Source organism: Tiliqua scincoides, chromosome 3 (genome assembly GCF_035046505.1).
Source record: "Tiliqua scincoides isolate rTilSci1 chromosome 3, rTilSci1.hap2, whole genome shotgun sequence".
Lineage (NCBI taxonomy): Eukaryota > Metazoa > Chordata > Lepidosauria > Squamata > Scincidae > Tiliqua > Tiliqua scincoides.
The window spans coordinates 47,002,067-47,026,972 of record NC_089823.1 but is presented as its reverse complement, the minus strand read 5'-3'; the positions used below and the strand labels follow the sequence as shown (position 1 = coordinate 47,026,972).

Genomic DNA, 24,906 nt, shown 5'->3' with positions numbered 1-24,906 from the left:
ACATGTGTGTTTATTTTAGCATGATGGTGTTGTGCTTTCATCTCCCACGCTGACACAGCATGTTGTTTCATCTATATTTGCTTTGTTACCGTATAAGGCATTTAAAAATGGCTCCGTGACGAAAAAGATTCTTGTCACTTAAAGATTCACTCTCCAGCTTTGTGGAAACTAGATCATTTTAAGAGTCTCTATTTTCCTTGAAAATTATATCCATTGTTGTTAGAACGTGAACAAAAAGAGAGTGATCTAATGTCAAGAATTTCAGAGTATACTGCTGTACCTTTGTTGGTCTGTGCTAAGCATGTTTTAATTTATACATTTTCTACATGTGTGTATTTACAAATTGAATCATTGTTATACTGCTTCTATGTTTGCATGATATGATTTTATTTTATATTTCTTTTCCACTCACCAGATGTTCCCAACATTTTGCTTCCTACCACTGTCATCCCCTCCCTTACCACTGCAACAGTCACAACCACTGTAGCCTTAACAAGCACAGTCCCATCGGCAACAGCCATCAGCACCCGAGGTACAGTATGCTTCTTTGTTATGGCCTGCAAACCACAATATAAACAGGCAGCCACAGGTTTTAGAGCACAAAATATGATCAACATGCTCAACAGATGATGTGAATATTAATGCCAATTTAAGTTCAAACATACATTAAGTAAGCATTCCAGTTTAGTAGCCAGCAATTAACAGAGTTATGAATGGTGTAACAAAACATTGTGATCTAACAACATATATGAATGTTGATGGAATGTTTTTTAACTTAGTTTCTTTAAGATTATCATATTAAAAGTGTTAGAAGCAAATCTACTTAATTTCAAATTAACATTATCTCTTAAGCGGATAATTTTGCATTCTGTTGCTAATATGTCATGAATGTGTGAGAGATCTGGATTTAACTGAGAACTGTTTTATTAATGTTTATAGTATATCTCATGAATTCCATTTTCTTCTGGAACTGCGTAATAGGCTTTTCCACACTATAGTTTTATTGCACTGGAAACCTGTTGTAGTGGAGGATCTGGGAAACACTTTGAGAAGTACTGCTTCTTTTATTAGAAAATTGCAAAACCTCAGACTATTCTGTTGATGGAGAAAAGCTATCCTGCTCCTAACTAGTACACCCATTTCACTTCTGAATTTACTGTGTGCTGTGGTTGAACTAGTGATATGGGATCCTATGATATCACTGAAGACAAGCAACACATTCCAATGCCCAGTATTTATTTATTTATTTATAATATTTTTACACTGCCTTTCTCCCCAAAGTGACCCAATACCCATACCCATATATTGTGAAACTTGTATAGTAGAGATATTGAACGTAGCACACTCACAGCCCAATCCTGAGCTGCCCGGGGCGCCCAGGCTCGGCAGCACCATGAAGAGCTGCCACCAGATCCTACGCCTCCCAGGCTACTGCAGGAGGCACCTAGGGAGAAGGGGACTTTCCTCCCCTTCTCCCAGGTAAGGTAAGCAGCCCCGCAATGGGGCTACTCACTTTACCTCAGACCAAAAGGTTGGCGGTAAGGTAAAGGCACTCATGTAGGGCGCAAAGCCCTACAAGAGCGCCTTGGATCCTGCAGAGCAGAGTTCCGTGGACCCACCTCCCTCCCCCGGCATGCCTCCTGTCTGCCCCCCAGTACACCTCCCCCCGCCCTCTCTCTTCCCCCCACCGGCCTCTCCCCTCCCCAAAATGCCTCCTCCCGCCCCCGCCTACTTTGCCATGGCTCGGCAGTCCGGGAGACCGCCGAGCCGCAGAAGCTAGATGAAGGTCCCGCGCTAGCCCAGCACCGGCCGGCGCTGAGCTAGCACAGGCAGGAGACCGGCGGTAAGGCTTGTAAACATGCCTTACGGCACATTTGCAACAGTGCTTGGTGGCACGGAGCCATGCCGCCAAGCACAGGATTGGGCTCTTAGAGTGCAATCCTAAAGATGTGCTCGACTGGCGCAAGTCCCTTGCGTTGGCCTTGGAAGGTCACAAACAAGCTGTAAAGCACATTTGCGCCTCCCTCACAGTAAGCCATGCCAACGCACTTCCGTGCACCATACCATGGAGGCCAGATTCAGCCTCTGCGGCAGTGGCAGTATATGAGTCTGCACCAGCTGACCTCAGGCAGCATGGGGGTCTGGGTGGATGTGGGAAAGGCTGGGAGGAGGCGTTTTGTGGCAGGGAAGGCAGGTGGGACCCTGGAGGCGGGATCCTATTATGCTGGATCCTAGCCCTGTTCCCAGGCAGCACAGAGTGGCTCCAGGCACTTCATTCTGCTTGGATCTGCACCACTTTGTCAGGTGGCACAGATTCAAGTAGACCCATTGAGGCTACTGTGGCTCTCCCAGGGTAAGGGGAATTTCTTCCCCTTCTCTCGGGCCGAGCCGCAGCAAGCCCCAAACTTGCACTGGATGCAGTGCTGGCCCGCTGGCCTGCCTGTTCCAGCACAAGTTAGATTTGTGCTGTCCGTGTAAAAGCCACTGCAGCTGCTTCCCCTTGCCCTATAGATGGCTGCTAGTAGTGCACATGATGATTTATTTTAAACCAGCCATTTAAATCACTAAGGGCTCAATCCTAACCCCTTATGTCAGTGCTTTACCTGTATCCTGTTACCACTCCCTTGCATCTGGCATTCAGAGATAGGCTAGCTCTAAAACCCAGAGGTTGCATACAGTCAACATGACTTGTATCCTGTGATAGTCTTTTCCTCCATAAATCTGTCCAATACCCTTTCAAAGGCATATAGGCAAGGTACATGCTTAGGTTTGCGCATGTGGTGTTTAATTTAGTTTGTTTAATAAAACACCATAGATGCAGGTTTAAGAAATTAGATGTAGGTTTTAATACGCTTGCATTCAAATTTGATTCTAACTAGGCAATTTAAAAAAAACTACTAGGTTTCGTTGTTTTTAAGAAAAAAAATAATTCCAATTAATTCCCCATATTTTTGGAGACTACCCATCAATGAGTCCTTGTAGAACTGAACAATTGGATATAAATGTTTTAAATAAAGTTCAGTAATACAGACATGACCCAATTCAGCGAACACTACTGAATGTTGTGCCTGTGCAGTCTCCGGAAACTACATGAAGCAGGTAAACAGTATATGGTTGAAGGGGCCACTTTATTGCTGTAGGAGGGAAAGCTGGAGACATTAAGCTAAAGCAGAGAATGGTGCAGTGGCAGCTTGCTGAAAGGGTGTCAGATAAAAACCCAAGCCCAGGCAACTGTTCACACCCTGACTCAAAGCCACTCCCCTGCAAGGGGACATCGCTTCTCAACCTCACAAGAGTGAAGGTAGCCGAAACCCTTTGGACCACCCAGGCCAATAAGCATTTGAGGCAGGCCAAGGATACAGAACAGGGGCGACCCTTACAACTAGAGGGCAACTATGTGTCACACCCTGCCTTAACTGACCTCCAGATGCACACCAAAAGCCCAACTTAAAACCTTTATGCCCACACCAACCTGCAAAACAAGGTGACCAACAGTTCAGTCCTGAGCTGCCTGGTGCATGGAACTGCCACAGCACCAAAAATGGCTGCTGCAGTATCTTATATGCAATCAGGCAGCCTGCAGCAGCTCCTCGGGGGAAGGGGACTTTCATACAAGCTCTGGCACCAGGCTCCAGCACTGGGCCTGTGGTATGGGCTTGCAAACGTGCCTTATGGCACATTTGCGACAGTGCGTGCCAGCAGTCAGCCATGGGTCTGGATTGGGCCCCAAGTTAATAAGAATGGGAAAGGAAAAATTCCAACCCAACCAGAGTTTGGGATAGGCCCACCAAGAGACAATTAGGCAGACAGAAAAGTTCCTACCTAGCCTCAAAGGGTGACCAGCGAAGCCCAGGCTGTAGAAACAGGCAGGTAGGGATCAGCATCCTGCATGGTCCAGATTTGACTGCAGAATGGCCACCTGAGGAGGAGCACAGGCCAGGTAAGCCCAAGGCATCACCTGTCTCCCATAGTCATCAATGGTAAAGGCTGCTAGATCTCACGTTAGGAGAGGCCAGCCAAAAATGCTGCCTGCATGAGAGGGCGGGAGTTTGGGATAATGGTAGCCTTTAAAACGTTAGGGTCTTTTTCATCTATACCATACTGTAAGATTGTTCATTAATGAACAATCATGCAGACATTTCTCAGTATGGAATCAGTACACTTTACGAAACTCAGGTTTGGATAACAATTTCAGAAGTTCAAAAATCCCACCTCTCTGGCTCTTTTCTCCTCCCTTTTTACTTACCAAGGCACTGGTACAGTGATGGAATGAGTAGCAGCAACAGTGTGAGGAAGGGGAGAGGATTTCTTCCTCTTGTCTGAAAAAGCTGCCCTGTTGATAGGGAGCCTGGAAGTCTTTTTATTCCTCTCTTCCCCCATTGTCTTAACATCCTGCTCTTAGCACTGGGTATATAGGGGATTTTGCAATGTCCCTTGGGGCTTACACTCTTTCTGAACATTGTGATTGCACATTGTGACATTCCCTGTATACTCAGCACAAGAACAGCATGATCAGACAATACTGGGAGGAGAAAGAAAAAGCCTCCCAGGCTAGTGATCCCCAGCGGAGCCTCTTCTGGAACCTGCTTTGAAGTCCACCATGAAAATGAAGGCAAAAAGGAGAAAACCTTCTTGCTTCCCCCACTGATTGTGCAACTTGCTCACCTGTAGCCCCAGGGTTTGTTAAATAAAGGGAATGGGGAAGTATTGTTTGGGGGAATACATATTAGCTTGGAAGAGGTCTGAGAGCATGGACAAGGGCATTTGCTGAACCTTACAATCGCTCAGTAAATAATCTTATTTTTTTCTGATGGGTGGTGATGAGATTTCATCATTTCTGAATCACTGAGAGGCAAAACTGAACAAGCTCACCCAACTGCAGTTCTTATGGCACTTGTAAAGGGAAGGTAATTTATGAGTTTGTTTTTTTTTTCCAAATGATTTCAGTGGAAAAAAAACAAACCCAACACTAAAGATCTGAGTTTTGTTTTCTCTGACCACGTCATTGCTTTTTAATCTAAGGTATCTAAGATCTCAGTTAGAAAAATAAAGCAGGCTCCTGATTGTTTAAGGTCACATTTGAATGAATTATTGCTGCAGTGAGTGGTCTGATAAGTGGTACTAGGTCACGTTTTGTTTCTTTTAACACAAGAAAGTGTTAACAGTGAAGTACATAATGTAAAGCTATTAACAACTAAGTGAAATGTCTATGAAAATTATAGAAAAACACCAAGGCTCTGTGTGCTTAGGAAGTAAAATGACAAACATTTACAGCCCAATACTGAGCTGCCCGGGGCTGCAGTGGTGCAGAAAATGGCTGCTTTTCGTCCTCTTCTGCTGGGTAAAGCGAGTAGCCCCTCAGTGGGGTTATTTGTTTCAACACCAACCCAAAGGTCGGTGGTGAATAAAGAACCTTCATGTTGGGCGGTGAGCCTAACACAGAGGCTCTGAATCCAATGGAGCTTCATTACCTCCCTCCCAGCTCCCTCCCCTTGGCATGCTTCCTCTCCCCCCTTTCCCCACCCCCACTCCCCGGAATGCCTCCTCCCAGCCTCACCCCATGTCCCCATCTACCTCTCCTCTGCTCGACGGTCTGCCAACTGCCGAGTGGTGGAGCTCTGGTGGTGGTGGAGTGGTGGAGGCTCAGCCATCACTGGGCTACCAGTGGCACTCACCCAGTGCTAGGGCCCACTGCACGCTGGCAGTAAACCGGTGCGCACTATTCAGGATTGGGACTTTAGTGTTGCTAGGTGAAAAGTAACATACCCTAGGAAAAAAATACTACATCATTTTTGGGTCTTGCTACGTCATCTAGAAAAGGAAGAGACAAATGCTGTATGGTGCAGCAAGGTGTATAATGTACCTGTACAGTGTACAGGTGTACAGTGCAGAGCCCAAGCAAAAGCTGGATGAGGAACCTTTTTCAAGCATTACTGCAAACTAGATGGCAGACATTGGAATCTCTGAAGGCTGAATGGAATCATGCCTTTTCATATGATTTGCTGTGGCTTATTGGCTGTTTAGGTGGCTTTTAGAGGTCTGGTTGTAGGTCTTGTCGTCTCCTTCTTTGTGCATTTGGGAGTACAAGCTGAGCCTCTGCCTGATATTGCCACAGTTTGTCCAAAACGGCTGAAAGCTTGAGCTGTGGTGCATGTATTTGAGCGGGCTTAGATGATACTTTAGCACCCAGACTGACCCCACATGATCAGCGACATGTGTGCTTATGCTACATGCACATCCTGGCCCCTCCCATTGTTTCTGTGCTAGTTTTGTCACATGAGTTGTGGAAGCAGGGGCATCCAAACCAGCCCCTGCTGCCTTACAAATAAGTAGTTTTGATGGAGGAAAGCCATTATGGGTAAGCACATAGCTCAAGCCACATTCCCTTCCCCAGGGACCCAATCCTTTTAGCAGCAGAAGGGCAGCTGTCCTTCACTGCCAAATTTAGAGGGGTAGAATTGGAATCAGAGAATACTAAATGACAGTCATTTATGTAATAGAATTAATACTGTACAGTGAAGCTAAAGTGATGTGCTTCTTGTACACTCTCTTTAAAGTGAAGTCTCTCACGACATAGCAAAAAGCCAAACATACAAGCTGCCTCAACTTACATCCAAATATAGTCAGTGTTTATGTTTTCTCCATTTGTTCTATAATTTTTGGAGAAGAAAATGGAGCTCAATTGATAAACAATTTCCTGCTCCTGGGTGTTATGTGTGCTGCTAGGAATATTCCACAGAAGCACATGTACATACTGCATAATAGTTTTCTGTTGTTTTGTTGTTTCCCAGAATGGAAAGCACTGACATAAGGGGTTAGGATTGCATCCAGAGTCTCAGAAGTCTGTGCAAATATGTGCAACTGTGCACATACCCACTTTAATTTTGTAATTACAGGTGAGCATCGTTTTGTGGTGCTCTGACAAGCGATGGGCCACATATGCAATGCTACTGATGGTCCCTGCACAGACACCCCAAGCCTCCGAAGCTGAGGGGACCTCTGCTCCCCTTGCCTTTGGTGGCTTTTTTGAGCCGCACAGATGCAGCACATCTGTTTGCATTACCCATTCGCTTTGTCATGCTTGCTTGGAGGTCTTTTTATTGATTAAGAAGAACTGTGTTGGGGGGAGGCAAATTATGGGGGAAATCTGCACTCTTGAAGTGCATTTTTGTTTACGTTTGCCCCGTTTTCCACCTTGCCTAAATCATCCTGGAACCTGTTCCTGTCCTCAGGGGAGTTGGGAACCAGGTAAGTGTTTGTGTGGGTGGGGAGGGGGGGCAGCAACAGTACTGCAAAGATTGCAGCGCTTCTGCTGTTTTCCCGGAAAACTGGAAGTAGCTTTAGATCGGAGATAAGGCCTTTGTAAACAAGCTGCAGAGTCGTGACTCGCCACTTTGGGAACCACTGCTCTAGGGTATTAGCTACTCCTCCCAATTTGGTGTTGTCTGAAAATTTGATGAGCATGCTCTCTATTACCTCATCCAAGAAAGGTATTGAACAGTACCAGGTCCAAGACAGAGCCCTGAGGCATCCCAGTCATCACTTCCTTTCAGGTTGATGAGGAGCTATTAACAAGCATTCTCTAAGTATAGTTTGTCAGCCAGCCACAGATCAACCCAACAGTAGTATTATCCAACTACCTTTTCCACTAGGATGTTATGGGGATTCCTGTCAAAAGCCTTACTGAAATCCAGGTATATTATGTGCACAGCATCCCCCCCCCCCCCAAAAAAAAAAAAAAAAATCTACAAAGCTAGTCCCTCTATCATAGAATGAGATAAGGATTTGTCTGGTTGTTCTCAAGGAAAAAAACATGCTGGCTTTTAGCAATCACTGCCAGGTTGAGAAACTTAGGGCCCAATCCTATCCAACTTTCCAACCCTGATGCAGCCATGCCAACAGGGCATGTGCTGCATCCTGTGGTGGAACAGCAGACAGGGAGGTCTCCTCAAGGTGACGGAATGTTTGTTCCCTTACCTGGGGGCACTGCAGCTGCATCAGCATTAGGAAGTTGGATAGGACTGGGCCCTTATGGTAATAAGTGTCCCATTCCCCATGCTAATGAAGTTATCTGGAAAAAATATTAAATAATCATTTTTGGGTTAGGACCTGGGAATCTCCTTTGAAGCACTTAAGAGTTGATGAAGAAAAGGAAAGAGCAGGGTGACCAGATATAATGTTCAGAGTGCCCATACCTTTAACCTGCGGTTTTCAAACTCTCCGGGAGTTTGAAAGCCACAGTGAATCCTTGCAGGGGAGGGAGGCAGCAGGGGTGGAGGGAAGTTCAGCTATGCGATCCCCTGGATCGTGTCACTCAGAGGGCTGCAGGGACTGGCATGTATTCACCAGACCCTGCGGCAGCCTCTTCGGGGTGCAGGGAGCCCTGCACGAGCATCTGCAGAAAGTGATAGTGGAGCAATAGCACTCCACTTCTGGTTTTGTGGAAGTGGAGTGCGGTCGCTCCACCTTCACTTTTGTAGACATGGGGAGCCCTGCAGGCACTCTCACAGGGTTTCTCATACCCCGGGAAGCCTGCTGCAGGGGCTGGTGAGTGCATCACAGTTCCTGCAGTCCCCCTTAGCGACACGATCTTGGGGATTGCGTCGCTGCCTCCTTACTGCCCTCGCCCCTTAAGGGGGCAGAGGCCAGAGCCTTCAGGCTGGAGCGTCGTGATGCCCCAGTTTGAATACCACTGCCTTTAACCATTATATAGAAGAGGGAATTATGGCAGGTGCAACTTTTAAAACTCTTCTGTGTTGACCTGCACCTGCCAAATTTTCTCTTCTATGCAGTGGTTAAATGTATAAGCACTCTGTCTTTCATTGTATCTGATCACCCTGGGAAAGAGGTACATTTTTGTTATAGAGGTGACAAACACTGAATCCATGTACTTTAAACCTGCATTGCTAGCTCTTTAAGATGGGATTTGTGGTTATAAAATGAGATATGTCAGGCAGGCTAATATAAGTCATAATGGCCATTGCATGATCAGTTTCTTCTTAATGTGGTCTTATATTTACCTATTTATTTTGAGACTTTTACACCAAGACAAAAGAAAACTCAAAGAAGCTGGTGGACCTAGAAAAAGAGGTGATAGAGAAATTATTTGGGGGGAATAAAACAGGGATGAATAAATTTGTTTTTCAGTTTAATAAACAGTTTTTTCTTATACTCTTTGTTCTGGGAGGATTTCCTTGCAAAGTAAAGAAGATGCAGTTGTTTCTTTAGTTAATCCTTTGCCTTGTCCGTCTGACAGTGGCCTCCAGTGTTTGTATCCTTCAAGAAAAGATTATCAGACCAAGCAAGGGTGGTTTCAGGAGTAAGCTGGGCCCATCACCTGGCTGGGCTTATCCCTGAACCCTCAACCTGTTACAGTCGCTTAGAATTTTACCCCATGGCCAAACCATACTGGCACCAAGACCAAGGTTAACCACATGCGGTGTCCTCTCACCATGTCTCACAAACATGTTATGAACAGATTGGCCAGGATGATGGAGTTGTACTAGTTCAGAAGCTCATTCAATGTCCTATTGTGCTAATTATTTATTAATAGAGACTTTAGACCACTTTGAACATTGCTATCTGATGCCTAAGACCATGTTATATCATATGTCACTATCTGGCTCAGGTTTTCATCTGAGCCAAAGAACTATCTCCTTCCCCTACTCACCCATTTACCTTCCTGATCTGACATTGGAGGCAGAAAGAAGAAAGTCTCAATCATTCTGTTTTCCCTCATCACTGGAACAGCGAACACTTTCATTCATTCATTTATTTTCAGTTTACCTTTTATCTGTTTCTTCTTCTATGTATTCTCACTATTGTTGGCATCCTTCAGTCTCAGAAGACTATGGTGTCACGCACTGAATGATGGTTCTGGAACAGAGTGTCCTCTCCAGTGCGCGAAGCCTGGGTAAAGTAGGTATGGAGAATAGGCTGTTACCCATGCAGCAAATCCCCCCTCTCCACGTCGCTGAAATGGTCCAATGGAAAGGCAGAGGCCAATACGGTTGGTTCCAGCGGCGTCGCAGGAGTTGCCAGAACGTGACTGTGTTCAGCCATGAACTGCCTCAGGGACTCCGGCTCCAGATTTTGCCTCAAGGTTGACTCCTGAAGCCTTTTCCATAACTGGATGTAGCCACAAGGCAGTGGAGGTTTGGGATCAGAGATTTCCTTCTCTCAGATGAGCTGCCTTCCCAGGCTGACGAGTCCCATCTACCCAGTGGCTAGTATTCTCACTAGGCTGATGAAATAGGGCATCATTCAAAGAAACAAACTTATTGTTCAGTTTCATCATATTTATTTATGCGACAGCTAAGACGTTTGGTGCACATTTTCAGATTAATATTATCAAATGAGGAAATAGGGAAAGGAATTGAAGAGGGAAAGTCCAAGCCTTAGATCATTCTTTAAAAAAAAAAATTCTTATATCTCACTACCCAGTCAACTGGACTTATCATTGTGCCTTTGAAGCCAAAAAGATTATGAGGTTTGCCCTTGCTTATGCTGACACTCCACTCTAAACACTGTTAATAACTTCCAGGGCAAGCGTGATGAAATACTAAATTAATACTAATTACACTGTGTTTTTGGATGAAAGTTGACCTTGGTAGAATCTTGGAAGTTGCGATATCCCTCCGAACAATAAGACTGAAGCAAAACCCACACAGCACATGACCTTCATGACCTTGTTTATTTTATAGCAAGGTGCTCCTATGGTTGTTGATTTAACAGCTTTATTCAAATTATCTCCACATACTATTTGACCTAATTGCAAGTTGTTTCTTTCCTTTGTGCAGTACCCTTCAAATGGAGCAGCCTTCTGCATGCAAAGTATATGCTCTGAGCTCTGACCGCTCCCCAGCTCAAATGCTAGTTTTCAAGTATTCCTGCTGACAAGACACTTTTTTCCCAGTTTTTCACACTGGGACTTTTTTATGCAATCAGTCTTCCACATGAAAACCATTGTGGGCAGAGATTCCATGTACAGGACTCTGAAGATTCCAAATAAGCTTATGATTCACTCCCCCACGCCCAGCCAGGGTGACTTTAGGCCAGTTTAACCTGGGTGGGTTTAGGTCCCCCACTTGCATGGGTTTGCATGGGACCCATGGGCTTGCATGGGTCACTTCCAGGCATCACAGCACCAAGCTCATGGGTACGTACCAAGAGACACTGCCTGGTCTGAGTGAGAGCTTGCAAAGCACACATGTCCTGCCTGGTTCCAGAGCCAGAGCTGACTTTAGACCCATTTGACCAATTTGACCTATGCTTGGTGGGGCCCCACCCTGAGGCAGTGAGTGGCGTGCCCACAGCCACAGCTAGCACCTCACTCTGCAGCTGATACTCTGGCATTGAAACTTCCATGCCAAGGTGTCACAAGAAGAGCACAGGAAATTGAGCGTTGCTGCTTGATGGTCTGTCCTGCCCACTCCTGGGTCCAGTTGGCTTGAATCAGCCCCCCTTTGAAGCATTCATGTCATCACCACTTACTTCTGGGTGCTGCACTTTGCGCAACGCACTACTGTGGCTCACTGGCTCACTGGTTCTCACTGCTACTGCTTGTTCTGGTGAGTAAGGGGGTCCTGCAGGGGATGCGGAGCCCACATAAATGCTTTGCATTGGGCCCCGCAGTTCCTAAGGCTGTCACTGCCCCCCACCATCATTACTACGAATGGATTGAACAGCATTTTGCTTTTTTCAGATTTATGCAATGTTTGAACAATTCAATTGAAAAATTTAATTACAAGGAATATAATCCTGCTGTTACTTAATTTTGGTGATTTGATAAGTTCATGAAAAAATGAATCAAGGTATTTTTAATCAGGGATTTTAAAAATGCATTCTACATTTTTTTCAATTCTATCTGTCTTGTATTCTGTATTCCTTAACTAGTTTGTATTTTAAATGTATCCCTTTTCTCTGGCACAGTTTATATAATTGTTTCTTACAGGGCTGTGGAGTCAATACATGGAACCTCCAACTCCACCCAAAATTGCTTCCAACTTCAGCTCAATGACTCCTGCTCTATCTCCACAGCCCTGCTTAGTCAATCAGAGTTGTGGACTCAGAATCGGAAGCAATTTTGGCTAGAGTTGGAGGTTTTGTGTACTGACTCACAGCCCTGGTTTCTTACCTATGTCCTTATTTTTAAAGTTCTTCTCTTTATTCTGCTGTTCTCAGTACTTTACTAAGGCCCAAATTCTAACCAACTTTCCAGCTCTGACATAGCTGTGGTAATGGGGCATGTGCAGCATCCTGAAGTTGTGGGGCAGTCACAGAGGCCTCCTCAAGGTAAGGGAATGTTTGTTTCCTTATCTCGGAGCTGCATTGCTCTTAAATCAGTGATGGAAAGTTGGTTAGGATTGTGCTCTAACTCAGGCATTTCCCTCTATACTTGTCTAAATTCCTTGGACACATCACTTTTCTAATCTCTTTTAGTCAGACTTTGTCTTGGTCCTTTTCAGTCTCATTTCTGTTTCTAAGGCCCAGATCCTATCCCGACAAGCAAGCTGATACAGTTGCACCAAAAAGATGTGCGCTACATCCAGTGGGGGGGGGCACTAAGGGCAAATGAGGTAAGTATAAAACATTTATACTTACTTTCCAGTAAGTCCTGGGATCACTTCTGGGTCTCTTCTGACGTATGCCACCACTTTTGGTTGTGTAAGTCTGAGGACAGCAAAGGGGCAGGAAGCTTTGAAAAGAAGGGGATAGGATCTGGCATGCATCATTGCTGGATCCACCCCCTCCGCCTCCTCCCTGCTTCAGATCTTTCCCCTTCCTCACTCAGTTTCACCACCAGTCCTCCCCTTCCCCACCAACCTCCCACCACAACTGCTGACTTACCGGGTCCCATAGGTGTAGCAGGATCAGGTGGCAGAGCTATGGCTGATGTCGTGCTGCACATTGGCAGCCATTTTACAACAGTTGAAGGCACTTCCACTGTTTGTAATGCATTCTGCAATGCAGTAAAATGATCCTTCTTACACTTACCCTAGTCATTTCCAGGCTAAAATGCAGGGCTTCACCTATGTTCTTTTCCTACTTGCTCTGTCTATTGTCTTTGATGCTGTGGGTCCAATACTTTGGGTTTGGGTTTCTGTAGTTTGACTTGTACCTGATTTAAGCCATTTCTTCCCAATGCTGCATATACGCAACAGGGACCAACTGTGTACACCTGAGGGCCAGGCAAAAATGGGTTAAGGCCAGTCAAGTGCAATGGGTAGAAAATTAAGAGTCCAGGAAGTCGTGGGTTCAAATTGTTGCACAAACTTAGCCACAAAGGTGGGTGACTTGCAGTCAGTCACTATTTCTCAGCCTGACCAAATTAACAAGATTGTTGTAAAGACAATGGGATGGAAAGTGGGATGGAATTATGCACATGTTGAGCTCCATACACAGAGGAGTTAAGTGTCATATCCACTTTGGGCATTTCAAACTACTAATTTGCTTCTCAGTTTGGTACCATGGTCATGCATTGTTAGTGCATTGTAAAGATCCCCAAGTTACAAAAACCTGTGGATCTTTTGGAGTCTTGTTGCTTCTGGATTTCCTTTGAAGTGTTCGTTCCCAATATTTCCGGGGTTTGGAGTTCTGAAAGAAATGAGTCTTTTATTGTCGTTGGGGCTAGCTCTCCTCATTATCTGACATTCTGCCAAATACTTTCTGAGAACTGTTTTGAACTCTCAGTGCCTTTGGGACTTTTTTTTCCTTGTATAATAAGTCTATTGTAGTATAGTGTGACTGTAGGGATGGCTGGCAGCACAATCTTACAAAACCAATTTGCTAATTGTTTTAAGCGTGACTGAGACATGCACTTCCTTACTTGTGGGCACATTAGGGCAGTGCCCCTTCAGAATGACCAAATGTTTTCTGGTGCTAAACTCCCTGAACCTACTGTGAAAAGTTAGCTGTGTCATTGTGAATGAACACATCGTGAATTTTTCTATGTTTATTACAAAAGATGACGAGAGAAACAGACAGGCATTTGTATCTACAATAAATTCTAGAAATGTTTTAGAATAAGCAGCTACTTGTGTACATTCAACATGTAATTCTTCCTTCAGCTAGAATGCTGATTAGAATATTTCTCGTTTGTAAGCATATGGGAGGTAGGTCTGACCTTATTCTTGTCTTCCTGATACTGTTACACTTGGAAAACGGACAACATGATTTCAGTTTATAAGTTTTTAAGTTGCGGGAATTTTTGTCTCTCATCTACACCAGCAGGATCTGTTGTTTTAAAAATAATGTGGATAGATGTGCAAAGCCATCAGCTGATAGACTACCTGTCAGACACTCGCTGATGCAGACCACTACTTATATGTATTCCCTCCATTCTTCCAACAATCAAAAGCAAAATGATGTATCAGTAACAGTAGAAAAGCCGAAACATTGCCTACATACACGAGGGCTGCAGGAACCCTCATTTTTCATGGGAACTAAAACTATCAATTCAACTAAATGTTTGTGGTAGTGAGCAATTGCTTTAAAAGCCTCCCTGTCTCCGAAAGTAGTGAAGCTTTTCTTAAAAGGTTGCTGCTGTGTTATTCGTTTCAGTGTTTGTTGTGGTGCTGAGAGAGAAAAAAATACATTCGTATATTCCATTTATGCTGCAGTTACATATGTTAATTGCTTTTGTCTGATTGCATGATCGGATAATGTGCCATGCTTTGTGATTTGTTTCCAAAGAACCAAATGCTAGGCTCCATTCACACTACTGGCTTACATTGGCTTCAGCACAATGAGTTCACAATTGGCACCAGTAACTATTTGGATCCTGTCGACTGGATGGAAGGTGCCTGTACAAGTTATTTTGTGCTAGCGCTGAGTGTAATTAAGGGCTGGTCACTCTTGCTTGTGAAATGCCACCTTGTTCTCAGCCCAAATGAAAATATGCTTCTGGTAAACCACTTGTTCTTCTTGGCATTTAATACTTTTCCAAGCAGACAAGTAGTATTCGTCCAGAAAAAATTGGTCTGTCATTGTGGTCAACTGCATCTTTGGAGCTTCAGTTAAAACCAAGCACGATTTTACCTCATACTGGACAATTATATGAATTGTCCCTTCTGCATATGCTCTTTTTTATGCTACCATGGCCTATGGTCAAGGTGGTTTTACATATTTGTATTCCACTTCAAACTGCACTGAACAAAAGCAGAAGCTAGACCTAAGAAATGCAATGAACACTATTGCAATTGATTTATGTATGGCTGTTGTTGCTGTGGTATTATTCCTTAAGTTACATAGAACTTCCCTGCCCAAAACAATATTTTAACTGAAATCTTATTTGGGATGGGAAGGTTATGTCCTACAAGAACTCTGAAATGGAAGAAAAAACCCTTACAAGATTACCTGTTTCCCTGCACAAGTTCTACCCTTTCAATAGTCTCCCTTTCCTTTTTAAAAATAAACTCTGTTATTTGAAAAGTGTGTGCTCCAGCTCTAGAACAGAAGTGCTTTTCATTGATCAAGTAACAGCCGAATCCTATCCCCCTCCAGCCCATAGCATGCAGTGCCACTGATAGGAGTGTGAACTGCATACTATGGGGGGAACAGACAACCAGATGGCCCAGGAGACGTAAGGGGCAGCCCAATCCTACCAAAATCCCATGTGGCAATGCAGCAGTGCCAGTGCAGCCTCCTCTGCATCTTGTGGGGGGGGGGGGTTTGACTGCAGGAGATCTCAGAGGAAGCAGACATTTGTCCCCTTGCCTCTTGGCAAGCCCCATGTCAAGTTTTTCACCCTTGGAGCTCACTATTTCTAGAACTCAAACAATTCCTCCCTGGAGCTGAAGGGCAAAACTTATCCCTAAAATCCAATATTCAGCAAAGCCCCAACCTCCTTCCTTTGGCTTATTCCCCTTCACTCCCTATAGGCTATCTCCACTTTTTCTACCCCCACCCCCACCCCACAAGGGAACTCACATGCAAATTGATAGTACTGCAACCAACCCTTTAAAATCGTTTCACTTCCTCAGTTCCAGGACCTTAATTGAAGGGCATATCTCATCTTATCTTTAACTTGCCAAGGTAGCCAATTGGTCTTGGACACCAAATTTACTAGGCGTATATTTCAGCCCTCCCAAGAAACACACAAGACCAAATCACATTAAAAGTTTATCTAGGCTACAATAATGCCAAGGAGAGCAAAAGCTCTCATACAGAATAAAAACACACACAGAATAAACCATGGCATCACAGAAATAAAATGACTAACTAGACTTGTCTCCCTATGTACTTATCTTCTAGTCAGAGAGTCCCATATCTCTGTCTTCTGGAGTAGACAGAGTGCCATATCTCAAGCCCAGATCATGCTTGGGCTTCTCCACCCTTGAACTACTGACCCGCAGCAGCCCCCAGTGCAGATGAAAAGGAGTGGAGATGAAGTGACCAAATGCCCCTCCTCACTTCTCTTTGTATATCATTTCTAGCTCTAACAAAAAAGGGGTATTAAGTGAGGTAGCCATAGCCAATGTGCAGAGCCGCACACAAGCTTTAGGTGTCCAATATAATATGGGTCATCTTGGACCTGCACAAGTGATATCACTGGTGCATGTCCACTTTGACCAGAGCAGGACGATCAGGCATAGGATGGGGGTTTGGGCCCAATCATCCCACCCTCCACCCCATCTCCTCCTTGTTCCACCCTGCCCCATTCCATCCCTTGCTCTGGGTTTATCTGCTCCAGCAGGCCTCCCAATGTCTGCTAGCATGCTCTGCAAGGCTGTGGCCTTCCTGGTAGCATACCGGAAGGTTACACTGCCACAAAGTGCTTTACAGCTGCTTAGCAGCAGCCTGTGCCAGCAGAACGCACATTCCACTGGCACTAGCCTCCAATAGGACTGGGCCATAGAAATATTTTGTACTTGCCTGTCCATGGGCTACCTGGCCTCCATTGGCTCTCCTCGAATTGAAGCCGGCTCCTTTGCTGGCATAAGACTGAGGAGATCCTGGGGGCAGTTCTGGACCAGGAACGTGGGGGGTAGAAACTCAGCATGTGTGGCTACTGCCAAGCTCTTCCTCCTGCAAACCTTCCATGCCATATAAACTGCTCCTGGCCTGGCACGCTCCCCACCTTGAACCACCCATGATTCTTCCTCAAACCTCCCCCACTGCCAACTTACTGGCGGCAGCAGAGGATGGTGGAGGTTCAGTGGGTTGCTCTCACCAACACTTGGCTTCCATTTGTGCTGCTGGTGGTAACTTACCAAACAGCAGAACAGCTTCTTCTCCACTAGCCTGGAACTTACAGTGGCAGATCATGAGATCTGAGATCCACCACCATAAGCATAGGACTTGGCTGTAAAATTCACATCACCATTGATTCTGTTGCCAAAGTGTCTAAAATGAGGAAACTGGTGTAAGCATGTATGGTGCTGCGACTATGAAATTATTCATTCAATATTCTATTTTAAAACTGAAGCACTTTAGCATATTGTCAAGATTTCCAACCATTGAAACTTATGCAATTGATCCCTTGGAGTTTCTCTGTAGCGGTAGATACCTGTCATGACTTCAGTACAAGCCTAGCACTGATAGAAAACTGACATGTCCAAGGAATTCCCACACTCTGAATGTAGTCTTGCTTTAATTAACCCCATAGCCTTAGATATCTTAGATGTCTTACCAGTGTTGTAAATTGTGTGTAGGAATGGTAGCTTGATGGGATGGGAATGGTAGCGTGATGGGATGTGATAGACGGTCTGGCGCAGTGAGAGGATGTGGGGACAAAGGAGCTAATAAGCGGCCCATCCTGGGGCATTCCACATACAAATGCTTTTATACAAATGCCCGGAGTCTCCGAGCAAAGATGGGAGAACTGGAATGTCTGGTGACAAGGGAAAACATTGACATAGTGGGCATAACGGAAACCTGGTGGAATGCAGAGAATTAGTGGGATACCGCAATCCCGGGCTATAAACTCTACAGGAAGGACAGGGAGGGGTGTGTTGGAGGTGGGGTGGCCATTTATGTTAAGGAAGGGATAGAATCCAGCAAAGTTGAGATTGAAGGTGGGTCCAAATCCATGGTAGAATCTCTGTGGGTTAAATTACTAGGCCTGTGGTACGATGTAATACTGGGGGCATACTATCATCCTCCAGACCAGAAATCGGAAGGGGACCTTGAAATGAGGAAACAGATCAGGGAGGTGACAAGGAAGGACAGGGTTGTAATCATGGGGGACTTTAATTATCCTCATATAGACTGGGTCAATTTGTGTTCTGGTCACGAAAACAAGACTGGATTCCTTGACATGCTAAATGACTAAAGAGCAGCTAGTCATGGAGCCCACCAGAGGACAGGTGACTCTGGATTTATTATTGTGCGGTACACAGGACGTGGTTAGAGATGTCAGTGTTACGGAGCAATTGGGGAACAGTGATCATGCTGCGATCCGTTTCGACATGCACATCGGGGGAAGAATACCGGGCAAATCTCTAACAAAAACGCTTGACTTCCGACGGGCGGACTTCCCTCAAATGAGGAGGCTGGTTAGGAGGAGGTTGAAAGGGAAGGTAAAAAGAGTCCAATCTCTCCAGAGTGCATGGAGGCTGCTTAAAACAACAGTAATAGAGGCCCAGCAGAGGTGTATACCGCAAAGAAAGAAGGGTTCCACTAAATCCAGGAGAGTGCCCGCATGGCTAACCAGCCAAGTTAGAGAGGCTGTAAAGGGCAAGGAAGCTTCCTTCCGTAAATGGAAGTCTTGCCGTAATGAGGAGAATAAAAAGGAACATAAACTGTGGCAAAAGAAATGTAAGAAGGTGATACGGGAGGCCAAGCGAGACTATGAGGAACGCATGGCCAGCAACATTAAGGGGAATAATAAAAGCTTCTTCAAATATGTTAGAAGCAGGAAACCCGCCAGAGAAGCAGTTGGCCCTCTGGATGGTGAGGGAGGGAAAGGGGAGATAAAAGGAGACTTAGAGATGGCAGAGAAATTAAATGAGTTCTTTGCATCTGTCTTCACGGCAGAAGACCTCAGGCAGATACCGCTGCCTGAACGGTCCCTCCTGACCGAGGAATTAAGTCAGATAGAGGTTAAAAGAGATGTTTCAGACCTCATTGATAAATTAAAGATCATTAAGTCACCAGGCCCTGATGGCATCCACCCAACAGTTATCAAGGAACTGAAGAATGAAGTTGCTGATCTCTTGACTAAAATATGCAACTTGTCCCTCAAACCGGCCACGGTGCCAGAAGATTGGAGGATAGCAAATGTCACGCCTATCTTTAAAAAGGGAAAGAGGGGGGACCCGGGAAACTATAGGCCGGTCAGCCTAACATCTATACCGGGTGAGGTGGTGGAATGCCTCATAAAAGACAGAATCTCAAAACACATAGACGAACAGGCCTTGCTGAGGGAGAATCAGCATGGCTTCTGTAAGGGTATGTCTTGCCTCACGAACCTTATAGAATTCTTTGAAAAGGTCAATAGGCATGTGGAAGCGGGAGAACCCGTAGACATTATATATCTGGACTTTCAGAAGGCGTTCGACACGCCTCACCAAAGGCTCACCAAAGGCGTTCGACACAGTCCCTCACCAAAGGCTACTAAAAAAACTCCAGTCAAGGAATTAGAGGACAGGTCCTCTCATGGACTGAGAACTGGTTGAAGACCAGGAAACAGAGAGTGGGTGTCAATGGGCAATTTTCACAATGGAGGGAAGTGAAAAGCGGTGTGCCCCAAGGATCTGTCCTGGGACCAATGCCTGGGACCAACCTCTTCATAAATAACCTGGAGACAGGGTTGAGCAGTGAGGTGGCCAAGTTTGCAGACGATGCCAAACTTTTCCGAGTGGTGAAGACCAGAAGTGATTGTGAGGAGCTCCAGAAGGATCTCTCCAGACTGGCAGAATGGGCAGCAAAATGGCAAATGCGCTTCAGTGTCAGTAAGTGTAAGGTCATGCACATTGGGGCAAAAAAATCAAAACTTTAGATATAGGCTGATGGGTTCTGAGCTGTCTGTGACAGATCAGGAGGGAGATCTTGGGGTGCTGGTGGACAGATCAATGAAAGTGTCGACCCAATGTGCGGTGGCAGTGAAGAAGGCCAATTCTATGCTTGGGATCATTAGAAAAGGTACTGAGAACAAAACGGCTAATATTATAATGCTGTTGTACAAATCGATGGTAAGGCCACACCTGGAGTATTGTGTCCAGTTCTGGTTGCCGCATCTCAAAAAAGACATAGTGGAAATGGAAAAGGTGCAAAAGAGAGTGACTAAGATGATTACTGGGCTGGGGCACCTTCCTTATGAGGAAAGGCTACAATGTTTGGGCCTCTTCAGCCTAGAAAAGAGACGCCTGAGGGGGGACATGATTGAGACATACAAAATTATGCAGGGGATGGACAGAGTGGATAGAGCGAAGCTCTTTACACTCTCACATAACTCCAGAACTAGTGGACATCCACTAAAATTGAGTGTTGGGAGAGTTAGAACAGACCAAAGAAAATATTTCTTTACTCAGCGTGTGGTTGGTCTGTGGAACTCCTTGCCACAGGATGTGGTGATGGCGTCTGGCCTGGGCGCCTTTAAAAGGGGATTGGACAAGTTTCTGGAGGAAAAATTCATTATGGGGTACAAGCCATGATGCGTATGTGCAACCTCCTTATATTAGAAATGGGCTATGTCAGAATGCCAGATGCAAGGGAGGACACCAGGATGCAGGTCTCTTGTTATCTGGTGTGCTCCCTGGGGCATTTGGTGGGCCGCTGTGAGACAGAGGAAGCTGGACTAGATGGGCCTTTGACCTGATCCAGTGGGGCTGCTCTTATGTTATGTTCTTATGCCAGAGCCGTTCAGAAGCCAACTGCAAACCTTGCTTGAAATTATCTAGCTTTCCCTACATTGCTCATCTTGTTCCAGAGGCGTCGCAGGGGGGCGGTGCACTAAGTTTTACAGAGAGCCTCCCTGCAGTGTGCAAGCAGCTCCTCCCCTCCCCTTTGGAGCCATGTGGGCGGGGGGTGGGGGAAAAGGATGCCAATGGCTCCCGAGGGGAGGAGGAGGAGCTGCTTGCACGCTGCAGGGAGGCTCTCTGCAAAACTTAGTGCACCGCCCCCCCCCAGCAACGCCTCTGTCTTGTTCTTAACACTTTGCCTACATTGTTAATAAGGCATGGAAATATAACTACATTCCAGCATTTTTACTTTCTTCCTGCTAAGAAGAAAAAGTCATTTCACATTTAATGCTATTTCTTATATATATATTTGGAATGTTCACAGATAACTCTGTATCAGTTACATTTGATTTTCATGTCCAAGACATCTAGAGTTTTAGTAAAACTACTCTCTTTTCACTTATCCCAGTGGTTCCCAATCTTTTTAGCACCAAGACCAACTTTTTAAAATGAGACTCTATCAAACCCACCAAACTTTACAAGATTTTTAAAAAAGTTTCTTTCTCAGTCTCTCAAGCCTCTATTCTTTTTAGTATGGTGGGGGTCTGCCTTCTGAAGCATTTCTTCAGATTTGGACCACTCTGCTGAACTTGTTTTCCCTTTTGCCTGGCCTTCAATAAGAGCTGAAGCACATGCACCTACTTGAGAGCAAATGGACACCTGTGGCTCAGTTTCATCTTCCACTGGGCTCCATACATTTGGCAGCTGGGGGGGGGGCACACTGCCTTCTTCAGTGTTTTTGGGGCCTGCATTTATCGAATTGGGACCATTCTGGTGATGTTTAGTTCCTCTCGCCTGAAGTGGACAGGCACAGTCATCTACTCATGAGTAAACATGCACATGTGGCTCAGTTTCACTTTCCACATGGCTCAATACATTTTCCTTATCAGCGATCAGGTCTCCTCCAGGGTAGAAAGGCAGGATAGAAATATGATAAATAAATATCACCTTGTCAGTTTCAGGACTCACCAACAATCAGGTTGCAACCCATTGGTGGATCCTGACCCACAGTTTGGTAAACACTGCCCTATCCCATTTGTTTTCCTATTGCTTTCAAGGGGACTGGAGATTAGTGTTTCTGCCCTGTCCCATTTATGTGTTTTATTCTATTTTGTGAGTTAGATTAATACACCATTGCATAATATAGAGAAACTACAACATGTGCTTGAAGAGAGGTTAGGGGAGATCTCAGCCAGATTGTTGAAGTGGAGAACTTCAGGAGAAAGGAGGCTGCAAAATTTGAATTGTTCCATAGGTGTATGCGCCTTGAAAGGTCTTTTCCTTGGGTGTTCCTGTTTAGCATGCAACCTTAAGTTAGAGGCAGCGATTTCCTAGGGCTAAGGACCAGAACATAAGGACGAGTAAATCACTGTTTCAGTTTTGTTCCTATTTTTGCATTTTGGGGATGCTGTGTAAACATTTGTGTGTGAATGTCCATACTTCCAGATTTAGTCACCACCTTCAGTTTCTAGCAGTTCAATCTTTGAGTGAAAAATGAACACTAAAGATCCTATCCCATACATACTTTCCTCAGATTAAGCCCTATTGAACACAATGGGATTTACTTCTGAATAGACATGCCTAGGATTGCACTAGGAAGGCAACATACAGTACATAGCCTGCCCATGCTGTTGGCTGGGGGACTTATTTTGAGTTTTTGATTATAGCTTAACATCACTATCAGTGAATTTTTGTTCTCAGGGTTTTATTTCAATGTAATTGGCTGCAATATTATTATTTTAAAACTCTGTTTTGGGGAAAAAAGGTATTTTGTCAAGAGGGGCAGAGAGGACTCCCAGGCAGCAAAATGTCTTGGGGTGGCCCTGCCTTAGCGGTTAGAATTCTGGTGCCCCTTGTTCTTCACACATAGGTTGTGAAAAAATCCTTCTATTAGATAAGGAAGGGGCGTTGTTAATGTGCATATTCAGCTGTTTGGAGAGTGGAAATAGTGGCCAAAGACACATTTTCCCTTCAATAGAGACATTCTGCTTCATCCTTTTCAAGAGCAGCTCCTGCTTGCTTCAGGCAGAGACTGGGATGCTGGCTTGATTCCAACAACTTGAAAAGGAGCTGTTGTTGCCTATACAAATTTGCATAATAGCAGTCTTCATCATTAGTAGTTTTGATATTTTTCCGTTTCTCAAGTAATGATTCATAATGAGTGGAAATGAGCTGGATGGTTCACTGGTAAGCTTGAATACTGATTAACTAAAGACCCAACTGTCAGTTTGTGACCACATCTAAGGATTTTATTGTTCAACTGTTTGTGTTTTTTTAAATACTAGGGCATTTTGTTGCCAATCCACTCTCCATCTCTTAAAAAAAACATAGCAAACCACCAGTGTTAACGCTTTTTTAAAAACTTGGTTTTTTTTATTTTTTGGTTTTACCTGGTTGGCTCTAACATCCAAATACATGTTTGACTTTCTCACACTGAGGCCTGACATGTGCTTCCATATGTCCATTGGTATTTGCGCTGCTTAGCCCTGTAAAGTGTGGAGTGTGAGCGGAATGGTTATGAAGAATCATGCTATGTTTAAAATAACCCTTAGGTTCAGGCAATGCTGAGACATCAGAACAAAGTTATGGACTTTGCAGAAATGGATAAACTTACGATTTTACTTAAAGAGAAACCAACAAAAACCTTTATGAATAACTGGACACCAATTCTTGACTTTTTGCGAGAGAGAGAGTAATGATTTAATGAGTTTTGGATTTGAAGGGACTGTTGGAGATATAACTTCTGTAAGCATGGAAATTTAGATCATTAATATAAATGCAGTAAGTAATTAGAACTTTTTGGCTTTGCTCTTGCTGCACTGTGAGATATATTCTGTGTAGTTTTCTTTGTTTTTGTTTTTTATGTATTTTAATTTTTTAAACATTGTTGTTTGTTGTTTTTCTTTTTAATATCATTAGAAACAAAATAAATATATATACCCAAAAAGAACAAACATTTGAACAAATGTTTACTTAGAGAGTTATCACCAACCTGATGAGCATCTAAGGCTCATTGGGAGCCCAATCCTGAGCTCTTCAGTGTCTGTGGTATGAACATACTGCCACCGCTGGGTGTCATAAATATGCCATAAGACATGCACACAACACCCTGCACCGAGTCAGCACCAATGCAGGCCCGACGTTGGCTGAATGCCACACAGAGCTAGGTAAGAGCTCCGGGCGGCAGTGAGGGACAGGGAGAGGCGTTCAGGGGCAGGAAGAGGAACCAGTGCGGGAGGGGGTAGGACCAGTGGAGCTCTGCTCCGTTGGATCCTGAACTCAGGATTGGGCCTTCCTGAGCCTTATGATTGGGCCTTATGATCTGACACGGAGTCAAGTCTGCTCTGGCAAAATAGCCGGCGCAGACTTGAGAAGCCACATGGGAGGCTTGCAGCTTTCCCTGGGGGAAGGGAACCTCTGGCAGCTGCCATGGGGCCACAGGATGCTGCGGTAGCTGCTTTGGCACTACTGTATCCAGCGGCAGCACCACCCTAAAAACTAATAAGGCATCAACATAGATGGACGTCATGGAAGGCTTGATGAGCTGCTCATGATGGTGTAAGACCACCCCTAAATCAGGGGTGTCCAAACCCTGGCCCAGGGATCAAATCTGGCCCTCAGGAGGATTTTATCCAGTTCTCCAGCCTCTCAGGGTTAAAAATAACTTAAGACACATTTCCAGGTATATACCACATTCAGCCACTAGAGGTGCAGAATGTAATGCAATGTCATTGAAAGAAATTATTCCATCACTTGCAAAAACGTTTGGACACCCTTTCTCTAAATATAAAAGACCATAGTCATAGAATTCCTCATCATCAGCATCATCGCCCTCCTCTCCTTCTTAAGTAAAGTACAGAAGCCTATTATTAACATCATCATTAGTGGTCTCTGGATCATGTATGCCCCTGCACAATTCAAAGCAAAAGTAATCCTTCTAAAGGGGCTTTACGTATGCCCAGAAAAAGCCTTCCTTATATCTTTTATCAGCACTTGGTGCAGC

At 44.8% G+C, this 24,906-nt stretch overlaps 1 protein-coding gene across 2 annotated transcripts in view; it reads left to right on the top strand.

Moving 5' to 3' along the window:
• The window catches only part of CADM2 (cell adhesion molecule 2), a 149,575-nt gene that overhangs the window by 98,835 nt on the left and 25,834 nt on the right, over nucleotides 1-24,906 (top strand). The window contains exon 6 of one of the 2 annotated variants that reach the window (XM_066620757.1): nucleotides 416-532. The exons of the other annotated variant lie outside the window; for it this stretch is intronic. Coding sequence (XP_066476854.1) covers nucleotides 416-532 — 117 coding nt within the window. The remainder of the gene's footprint in view (nucleotides 1-415; nucleotides 533-24,906) is intronic. 2 annotated transcript variants of the gene reach the window in all.